Below are 10,843 nucleotides of genomic sequence, written 5' to 3'. Positions count from 1 at the left end.
ACCCTCCTCTACACGCAGAGTGCTTGTGTCTCAGTGGGGGCTGTTTGAGAAGAAAAGGGGGCAATCCAGGCCTTTTAACCCCCCAAAAATGGTGACCCTAGTCTGTGATTTGTGTGTCGTCCCCCCCCCCCCCCCCCGAACACACTATTTCCTCACAGGATACCTCTCCCTGTCCAGCCTAGTTGTCTGAGCCGACCCTCAGTCTATCTCACCTCAGCGTCAACCTCAGAATAGTAACGTGTACTGTATATATAGCATATATATATAAATATATATATATATATATGGTTCCTATGGTTCTCAGCCACACTCTACCTACGTACCCCTCAGGATTCACCCTTTGATCGTGCAGCGTCCTATTGTCCGGTGAAGGATGGATGCTGAGAGTTACCTTCTCTCATGAGAAGGGATCACATCAGCTGACCCCCCCCCCCCCTCCTGTAGTTCTCAGTGGAGCGGCTCCTTGTCTCCTGCAGTCCAGCTGCTGTTGGATGAAAACCTGTAGAAAGAAGTAGCCTTAAACCTCGAGGCTGGCCTTAACAACTGCACCTTTACTTTTTTGCAGTACACAGCAGGTTTTTAAAGTTTTTCTTTCTCTCCCTGAGAACAAGGAACAACAATAAACTTTTTAGTATGCATAATTAAAAAAAAGTCTAAATCAATGTTCAGGTTTATATCCAACAGCAGCAGTAGTTTTAGTTCTTTCACCTGCATCTCCCTCTGTGTGTTTTTACCGTGTTTTTACCGGATATACAATCATTTTGCCTCGCTATTTAGCTTCCCAGTGACACTATCGTTAAGTACTCGAGGCTACGAGAATCAAATTTAGGGTCAATGTGATAATCAAGCAAACTTAAGCTGTCTAACAAGGGGATTTGTGCTTTGTTTTTAAACGTCACCCATGCCAAAGGAAAAGACGAGCTAGGAGGCTGAGCTGATCTGAAGATGGCGTTTGTCTGCAACTGCTCTGTCTCTACAGCAGGCCTGTGTCGGTACAGGTATTAGAAGTATAACGTCGAAATACCCTGACGCTATTTACTACTTGTTCTGTGACGCTGCCTCTTTATAATAGCCTCAAGAATGTGCTTTTAGAAGATTTCTTTTTTTTTTTTTTTATATATATATCCGTGGTGTCAAATTAGACTAAATCCACTCGGGACACTTTGTGATCTACAGAGCCTCTAGAGGTAAAAGCAGCGCTTTAACGTTCCCAAAACAATCTCTGAGCAGAGATCCTTCTGTCTGTACGCTTAATGTGAAGCGGGAGCCGGGAGACAGTTAGCTTAGCTGGTTAGCCTGACTTTGTCCAAAGGTTGAACAGATCTGCCTGCTAGCTAACTAGAGCTCACTAATTAACCCTTTATATTCCGTCTACTTAAAGCCATACAACAAAAGTTTAAAAAAAGAGAAGAAAGAGTAAAGTTTTCCAAAAGCTTATGCGCTGAAACAATTTCTTTGCCCTTTTTTAATACTTATAAAGACGATATAGTGTGTTAATCAGTGAGCTTTTGAGGTGCTAGTTGACAGATTACATCCCTTTTGGACAGAGCCAGGGTAGCCGCTTTCTCCTGCTTTCAGTTGCTATGCTAAGCTAAGCTAGCTGTGTCCTCCCTGCAACTGTATTTAGCATACAGGCATGAGAGGTATCACTTCTCATCTCTCAGCAAGTATTTCTCCAAATGTCAAACTGTTGCTGTAAAGGCAACCCTGGCCTTAGTGGTGGTTTTGTAGAACTGGGAAAATATTCTACAAAGCAGTTATGTAATGCCTCATGTTTTAAATAGCCAAATATGGACATTAATGGTGTTCCAGATCATCTGGATCATGCTTGTAGAGCAGCTCCCAGCCCTGGTCTGTAGTCTAGTAAAGCTCTATTTAAATAAACCGCTTCTGTGTGTACGAAGCTGCGGATACAGTGACTCGGTACTGGGAACTGTGTTCAAAAAGAAAGGGTTGAAAGATAAAAACAATATGTATTTATACTCATTTTTTTTAATGGTAATGTACAAAAAAGTGACGTATGTTTTGAAATGAAACATGCTTTTATTGTTAAATTAATCGAGCGTTTTAATTTCTCCTGACCTATTTTTCCATGATCATTGAAACCCTTTATTTTCTTCTTGTGCGTCGTCCCTTATCTGACTGAACAACAGTCTCCCTGTGTGTGTCGGAGGTTGTAAGCTGTTTTGTGAAAGATGAAAAATCATGCACCTTATTTAGAATAAGAATTGCTGTTGAAGCTTAACATGTGACCTTCCCTTCCTTAAAAAATGTCAAATGTCCAGCATGCTGTGACGGGCTGGTGTGATTACCACAGTGTGTGCTGTTCTATCATGAAACCAGGCCACACCAAACTCCAGAAGGAAATGTCTGATTTCACGCATAATAAATATGGCTCAGAGAAAGTTACATTCAGCATGAATACTACAATTCCGTTATTTATGACTAGAGACTGACTCCTGTTAGATTTGTATAAAAATATAATGCAGAGTTCCATCTCGTTGCGATACTATTGAAGTTCTCGTCATGAGTGCAGTACTCTCTCTAAACGGACTAGTTGCTCACAGCTTTCTGGAGATCCGCTCATCGGACCGACTTCACACTCGACACTGTGCTTCCTCGGCTCCTCAGCAATACACCCGCCAAGTGTGAAGTTGATCGGATGAACGATATTCAAGAAAATGACTTAACTGTCCAGAGAATATCCGGTCTCTCTTTACTGGAGAGCGAGCTGTACCCAGCATGCCGTTTGGCGGTGGCCCATACTACCATATTAGTATGTCCCAATACACAGGATGTCAAATGCAGTATGCCCAAAAGTACCAGGATGTCCTACCGCCACTGCTCGCATTTTGCAGTAGGCAAGTCAGCATATATGAGCAAGGTCAAGGCGTAGTATTATGTCCTTATTGTAAGTACGTATACTTTGTAAGGGCAGCTGCAGTATGTACTCAAGGTAAAAAGTATGCGCAGCGTTAATACTGTAGCGAGTGACTGAGAGCGAGATGTACCCAGCATGCCGTTGGGCGGTTCCTTCTCATTCCACTCTAATAAAATAAATGTCCTTTAGATAGAACAGGCAAACCTCTTTTTCCATTTGAAGATCTATTCTCTGGAGTTTGGCGTGACGTTGTCTCCTCATGCAAACGGTCATGCGTGTTAGAAACAGTGGAATAAGTCGCGTGTGGAAGGCGTCACAGAGTGCATTTAGAGGTTCTCCTCTCACTAGAAGACACTTTTGAATGAATTGCCTCAGTGGGTGAGATGCCACGGCCCAATTAGCAAGTACACGCTTTTTTAAAAATTCAGCAGTATTTGGTGCGAGCGTTCAGGCTCGACAGATGTTTCATGGGGTGGAAGAAAGAACCCTCAGGTGCTGGAGAAGGTTCCGGTGGAGACATGAAACCTGAGCCGGGCGGTAGAGCTTACTCTGAAGGGGGGGGTCCTCTCGTGGTGCGTCAGGGTCTACATGTCCTTCAAACACCATCCACTTCATCCCAATATATATAAAGAGGACTGAAAGCTGTTGTATCAATCTCCAATCTAGTTATGTTCAAAGTTACTGTATTGCCCATTTCAGAATTTAGTGCCTTTTTTGGACAGTAGACTGTTCTGTAATTAAGATGTAGTATATATACATTTTTTGTACAGTTTCTTTGTTCATTTTTTTAACGTGTTTATTTTAGTATGATATATATATATATATATATGTATACATGTGTATGTATACATGTGTATATATATATGTGTGTATATATATATATATAAAATGTACAAGAGAATAAAGCTATATCAATGAGACTTCCTGTGTTCATTGTTTTCTACAAAGATCACACATTGGATGACGAGAGCAGAATGAAATTTATTCAACAATATAAAAAGGTGATTTTGCTTTTCACCATCGATATGTCTTCATCTTTAAATAAATAAGCATTCAGGCATAGTATAAAATATCTTGTTCACCAAACAAAAATTAATACCAATTCTTTCCAACATAACTCAAGTATCCCCGTGCACACAGAATATGAAAAAAATTCCATTTAAAAACAAGTCACTTCCAATCAATCTTGACACATAAGTTGATTCAAAATGTTTGAATTTGTCAGAAAAGTGAGTGCAAGATCATTTTTTTCTAAAACAGTAGATCACACATTCGAGAGCCAAAATGAGCTCCAGTTAAACAGCAGGCTGGTGGTTCATCACTAAGGCACGTCGGCTGAGTAGTCGTTCTACTTCAAGGCACAAGTATAAAACTACCGATACCAAGAGTCAATACAATCCATGCAGCTGTGTAATACAGTATGAGCACATGAAGGTGTCGTGAGACCTTTGGAGTTTAGATTAGTTTAACATTCTTTAGCCTGGCAAGCGCAATAACATTAAAAGAACAGATGTGCTGATTTTGAGACGGTCCTTTGAAATGAATCTGAGAAAAGTTCTTTGCATCGACAAAACATCTACATCTACATTTCTAGATAAAACAGTATTTTTAAATTCCTAAGTACATCAGGTGTGATACAGTACTACATGTGATGGTGAGAGGGTTCTCTCTCCCATCACAGCAGTGTGAACTGGATCAACCTTAGTCTCCCAAACTTGCAGTGAAGAACCAGATGCAGTGAAGCCTGTAGTCGATCTGAAAGCTTACCCTATAATCACGTCTACCAGCTGCTGCATGCGTGAGCGCCACAGTTAGCCACTCAGCTGATTGTGATCCTCTCAAGTGTTCCACGACTTGCGGTTCTCTCCTTTCGGTCGGCCGGTCGATGCCCCGCCACCTTCGCCTTTGGCCAGAGCGGTGAGGGCTGCCAGGTTGGGGCTGGATCCGGACAGGTTGGCACTACGGCGTTTCTGCTGTTGGCGGCGGCGCTTGCCACCGGCCCGGCTCACCCTGTCCGGCCTCACCAGCACGCCGTAGCCGGGGTTACAGTGGAAGTAGTGCTTGCCTCCCACTGAGCCGTCATTCTTTCCTGGAGAAAGACAGAGAAAGGTACGTTTGGTGATGGAGATAAGTAGAATGCATCAAGAAGCAACAGGATTGGGTGCCGTTGTGCTCACCTGCTGGTACCTCCAGTTCCACGCCCACCCAGGTACCTTCTGCAAAATCCGTGGGTCCAACGTACTGGACGGTGCCGCTCTTATTGTTCCCCACAGTCACGAACTCCCCTTCTTTCAGCCAGTCGGGAAGAACTGCAGCTGCATCTCCTTCCTCAGAGTCTGAGATGATTTCCAGGCTTTCCATCGGCACAGAGAGGTTGAGGCTGCTGGTCCGGTCCACCTGTGCGGGCTTCTTCTCCTCCTCTACGCCCACAATACAATGGAAGGACTTGAGGTCTGAAGACTTGACTTTCTGGATCTTGAAGGGGTTTGCCACCGAGGCATCAGGTTTGAGGGTCTGAACACTGGGCGGAGAAGGAGCTGCGGCTGAGGTGGCTTTCTTTGATACGTTGGCAGGTGTTTCCTGTTGGACCTCATCTGTGGTTGAGGATGAAGTAAGCATGGAGGTGCCACCTGGGTTTGAGGCCTCAGAAGTGGCTTGTTCTTTGGACAGAGCTAGAAGAACCAACTCTTCACATGGGGCAGGAGCTGGAACCAAGACCTCAGACACAGCTGGGACCTCGGACGCGGACGCAGACGCAGCCAGGACCTCGGACACAGCTGGGACCAGATGTGGAGCTGGATCTTGAGCACTGTTGAGGGTTGTTTGGTCTTGTTTGGGCTGCTGTGGGACGATTGTTTCAGACTGACTTTGAACCTCTTGAGCAGACACTTCAGCTTCGGTCTCGTCTGTGGCAGCTAGCTCGAGTTCTTCTGTCTGTGAAGATTCTGTCTGCTTGGTTTCTTTCTCTTGTACTAACAATGAATCTTTAAGTGGCTCTGAATTGTCTAATTGTTCTGATCCAATGTGGTCAATGGCTGAGTCTTGCATTTGTTTGGTCTGGCATATTAAATCTGATTCTGCAGCTGAATCAGGCTCTCCTTGCTCCATCAACTGGGCTGACAGAGACTGATCAGGTTCTTGAGGTTCTTTCTTCAGGTTGGAATCCGATGGAGTGTCGTCTGGTTTGGACGACTCGGGCGAGTCCGTCCTCTCTTCAGCCGCCTCATCGTCCAAAACCAGCAGTGACTCCCAAGGCTCCGATTGGTCCACATGGATAAACTCTGAGTAAGTGTCACATTGCGTCTCTTCATTGGGCACCACATCAAAGCCGTTGGTTCTGCTACCGGATGACACGGGCAGGTCCCAGCTCAGCGTGTAGACGTCTGACAGCATGGCTGTAGACAGGCTAGTCGACATGTATCCGCTCGACGCCTCGCTCACCGGGCTGAGGGCGGGCTCTTCTGTCTCCGGGATGATTGGCGGTGGGAGGGGCATAGATCTGGGGCTCTCGGTTTGGAAATTGGGAAGAATGATTTCCTCAATGGCAACCTATGAGGGGAAAACATAGCAACAGAGGTATTAGTGACTCAGAATGCAGCAGAAGGCTAAATCCCTGCCTGACAGTGTTGACCGTTTCTTCACTCTAGCGGTGATTTTGAAGCGCACTCACACTGATCTTTCATTGTTCTCCATTAGACCAGAATCACAGATAAATTGGTCTGAATCACTGATTTGAATATCTTAGACCTGCACCTGAGTGTATGGCCACATGGGGTGTAGCATGAACAAAAGGGTAACGACATCCTAGAGAAGTTGATACAGATATGAAAAAAACATTTATTTGGAGTCGTGTCCAGCTGGCAAATGTTTTCTTCTCTTCCACCTCCTGCGGGAAATATCTGGCTCCTAGCTGCTGAACGCTGCACTATGGTCACAAGCTAGTTGCTAACCTCGTCTGTCTGTTGTTTGGTGCTGACCATGGAGCGCTTTACACTGAAAACAACGTTGATGAGAGCCGTGAGAGTCAACCAAAACGGTGAAGTTGTGGGATGTAAAACCAGGGTTTGTCATTTTGACGTTCTTTCACAGGACAGTCTTTTGATCCATTGTTAAAAATATTGATTAGAGCATCATGAGAGACCTCTACCAACCTAATGCTACACATAACCGATTCTAACGCTATCGCTCTCATTTGTTTCCAATAATTTAAAAAAAGAGAAATGTCACACAAAGTACAAAAATAACCGACGCCACGCCAAAATAGAAAACAATACAATAAAATAATAACAGCAGGATAAGTGCAACAGTTCTTCAATGTTAAGCACCATCCAGATAGATTCAGAGTAATATTGTTGAGAAAGTGTTTTGTTGGATTCAATAGTTCCTGCTCAGTAACACAAACTGATGGTATGACCACACCATGCATCAGAAATACGTGCGGTCCTGCAGTATTCCTGGTAAATACTCTATCACACCGTGTGGGTCTGGAGAACTTACTGGCTGCTGATGTTTGCTCAAGCCCTCTTCAACACTGGCCGACTGCACCATGATGCGAGGCACACTCTGCGGCACAAAGGGAACGCTCCGTTAATGACATCTTCAAATAAAACAATCTTACATTTGCAAATCGGCGCTGAAAGCTTGTCGAGCAGATTTCACGATGTGATCGCGAGCAGGTCGGTGTCATTTCGGTCCGGTTCCACCTGGAGATTGGATATTCATAAAAGCCTGTAGATTCCCAAACCTGTTCATTAGACGGAGTGCATGGAGGGATCAGCTGCTGTGAGGACATTCTAACGCTTGTGACGGGGAGACAGAACCTACAACAGTGGAAGGATGTCAGATCCTGTGGGCTGAACATTCTTCTGCTTTCTCCGACAGCCTCACAGAATACTAAACCAGAATAACTAACTCGGCCATCTGTTCCAATATATTAACTCTGCACAAATGTGTGTTGTCACGGCACAATATATGAGGAGAGATGTCACTGTGATCAGCAGTGAAGATGTTGATATGAGATGGAGAAAGTGCAATAACAATATCTGTTCATCAGATGAAAAAAATCATGATAAACGGGTAAAAACTATTATGATTGCACCCACAAGCATGAATCCCTGCTCAGTATGCTAGTCACCTCCAACACTCCATATGATCCGCCAGCTCAATCAATAGCGTGTGTGATTAGCCAATTTTTTTTTTTTGAAGAGGCTCTTGTGTCTGATGTTTAATAAATCAAGACATTTCGACTGAGGATATGAATCAGGATGATTGTGTGGCTCTCATGGGGGAATTGATTGGGTGTCTTTGTGCTTTGGCTCGGAGCAGGACGAAGACCTACAGGGACGCCGTGTCCACCATCAGACAGCAGGTCAAACACGTCTATCCTGTCCCTCTCTGGCTCGGGACAGACCTGCAAGTGGACACAACGCGCCAGGAAGAAGAACGGCTGCCTCGTAATGTTCTAGCAGGGACAGGTGCACGCTGGGTTTATTGAATAGGGAACAAGAAATGTATCCAGCACATGAAAACAGTCAGATCTATGTGAAGGATTTTGGATCTTGTCCGAGACAAGACTTCAAGTCATCAAAGGCAATCCATCCACTGCACTGAGTGTTTTTCAGATCAGAGTTACATTCGAGCACTCATCTGATACACCAACAGCTCAACAGCCTGCTGATGTTGTCAGAACACGACTTTTTGTTTCCGTGTCGACCTTTCCAAACACCTGTGGCAGGCATGGTGGCGCTCATTAGAGCGACGGCCTCAAACAATGCACTAACGAGGCTCCGTTCCCCCCGAACACCGCCGCACCAGTGCCCTGATGAGCTTCCCCTCCGCGGCTCAAGGCTCCAATCAGTGGAAGCAGACACCGTGGTGTTGGGCTGCAACGAGAAGCTGCGGACGTCCCGGGTCTCGACTGGCACGTGATTGGAGATCAGTGGGTGAGGAGGCTCCTAAATGAACCCTCCTCTACACGCAGAGTGCTTGTGTCTCAGTGGGGGCTGTTTGTGGAGCTTCTGCTCCGATCACTAACACTGTACGGCCCGTCAATCACTGGTGCTGTATGTGCAGACAGTTACAGTCGAGACCCGGGGGTGTCAAAGTGGCTCCGAACGACAGTTACGTTGGTTCTCATCAGAAAGATTGGAATACTTACATTTTGGTATTCATAATGCCGCTAATAGGGATTCCTTACTTTGTATAACTTAGCTGGATGAAGCATTTTCATATCTTATTAGCAGGTGGACTCTTCCATTTAAAGATGGGTCAGACCACAGACACTAAATATACAAATCATATTTTTTAAACTAGTTTTTACAAATACAATGTTTCTTCTAAACCAATCGAAGGGTAAAAAAGTTGAATCTCCATTTTTCAAAAATTAAGCAGCAAATGATGTAATCTTTCAAACATATTGTGTGTATATATATATATATAGAGATAGAGATAGATATAGAGATAGAGATAGATAGTGAGTATAGCCACGGGTTATGTTTTTAAAGAAGTGATATGTGGTCTACACTAAAGCACAGTTTGTTTTACTTGTTTATGAGGAAGTTTATCTCCTTCTGAAACCCCTCATCTTGGGCACAGGCATTTACATTTACTTTATCTGTTTATTGCTCGTGTTTCCATCTACATAAGCTCTGTTTCCATGGCAACAAGGAGAACTAGGACTAGCTGCTGATGAGTAGAGGGGATATTTAGATTCATGCTGCAGTGATGCATGTAAAGTTGAAATCCCTGATAAGACGGAGTGCAGAACACAGGCTTAAACCCAGAGTGAGTGTACCTGCTGATGATGGACAGCAGCCTGGTCCCAACCATCTCCCCTCCCACCTGGAAGCAGCGACTTCAGCAGCTTGGGTACGGCCTTCACTGGAGAGAGATAAGACGCAGCAAAGCCTGAATGCACTGACGGAGGTGAGGAGAGAGGAAGAGGAGGTTGCAGGAGCAGAGACGGAGACAACAAGGGCAGAGGGAAAGGAGGAAAAGATTATATGTTTGAAGCAGGGAGGGGAGGGGAGGGGAGGGGGCAAAGAAGACACAGGATCCTGTCCACAGGATAAAGCAAAGACGGAGCTGATGACATCAAAGGAAGCAAAAAGAGGACGACAGAAGGAATCCATTAGAAGACAAAGGTTGTATCAGTACCTGTCTCTGGGCTCAGGTTCTGGGAAATGGAGCTGGGCAGTGTGCGTCTAGATGAAGGAGGCACAAAAGAAAGGTCCTGGTGGCTCTCCCAGCCCTGCACATACAAGAGGACAATACACATGTGGCTCAACATAACCTGTGACCTTTAACAGCCTCTATTGGTGAGCAGAAAGAACTGGAACGACACTGATAGATGTCCTCTACAGATGTAATAATATATACACACACACACACATCTTCAGAAGTACCCCCTGAGGTACAAGTACCACGGGTCGGGAATCACTGCTCTCTAAGTGTTTTAAGTTGTAGAAAAGTATATAGAAAGTAATATAGAAAGTATCTATATTGAATATTAACCATATATTCTTTCTCAAACGGACACTACACTACTGTATAGAAAATGACACAATCAGAGGATTCATGTGAAAGACGGACCTTGAGGACAGAACGAGAAGATTAGTAGACATGATCTATGTGACTCACCTTGAAGTCATTGAGCCTGTGAGTAGAGGAGTACAGATCCAGACTGCTGGCTGACAGCTGGTTCATGGGTTAGAGGGTTAGAGCCAGGGTGGTAGTGAGACAGGTTAACACCAGAGACACACGACGAACAAAACCCCCAACACAAAGAAGCCGACATATCTAGTAGTTAGCAGGAGTCAAACTCTGAACTCTCTTACCCGGTTGATGTTTGGAGAGCTCAGGCAGCGTCTGGAAGCTTTGCCTCTGACTGCCAGCTGTTCCCTCACAGCCACCTCCTACACACACACACACACACACACACACACACACACACACACACACACA

At 44.8% G+C, this 10,843-nt stretch overlaps 1 protein-coding gene across 6 annotated transcripts in view; it reads right to left on the bottom strand.

The window, feature by feature from the left end:
* Positions 1 to 3,842: 3,842 nt before the first annotated feature.
* Positions 3,843 to 10,843, bottom strand: part of LOC116399861 (kinesin-like protein KIF13B) — a 32,500-nt gene continuing 25,499 nt past the window's right edge. For 4 of the 6 annotated variants that reach the window (XM_031877297.1, XM_031877298.1, XM_031877299.1 and 1 more), the window contains 7 exons: positions 10,717 to 10,794; positions 10,520 to 10,576; positions 10,037 to 10,130; positions 9,675 to 9,796; positions 7,379 to 7,444; positions 5,059 to 6,430; positions 3,843 to 4,970 (listed from right to left, as the gene is read on the bottom strand). In XM_031877297.1, the coding sequence (XP_031733157.1) occupies positions 4,720 to 4,970; positions 5,059 to 6,430; positions 7,379 to 7,444; positions 9,675 to 9,796; positions 10,037 to 10,130; positions 10,520 to 10,576; positions 10,717 to 10,794 (2,040 nt within the window). In that variant the 3' untranslated portion in view covers positions 3,843 to 4,719. The remainder of the gene's footprint in view (positions 4,971 to 5,058; positions 6,431 to 7,378; positions 7,445 to 9,674; positions 9,797 to 10,036; positions 10,131 to 10,519; positions 10,577 to 10,716; positions 10,795 to 10,843) is intronic. The other 2 variants (XM_031877300.1, XM_031877301.1) reach the window with 2 other exon arrangements.

This window comes from Anarrhichthys ocellatus, unplaced genomic scaffold (genome assembly GCF_004355925.1).
Source record: "Anarrhichthys ocellatus isolate YVR2014 unplaced genomic scaffold, GSC_Weel_1.0 scaffold133, whole genome shotgun sequence".
Classification (NCBI taxonomy): Eukaryota; Metazoa; Chordata; class Actinopteri; order Perciformes; family Anarhichadidae; genus Anarrhichthys; species Anarrhichthys ocellatus.
Note: the sequence above shows the minus strand (reverse complement) of the source record. Positions and strands in the feature narration are given on the sequence as shown.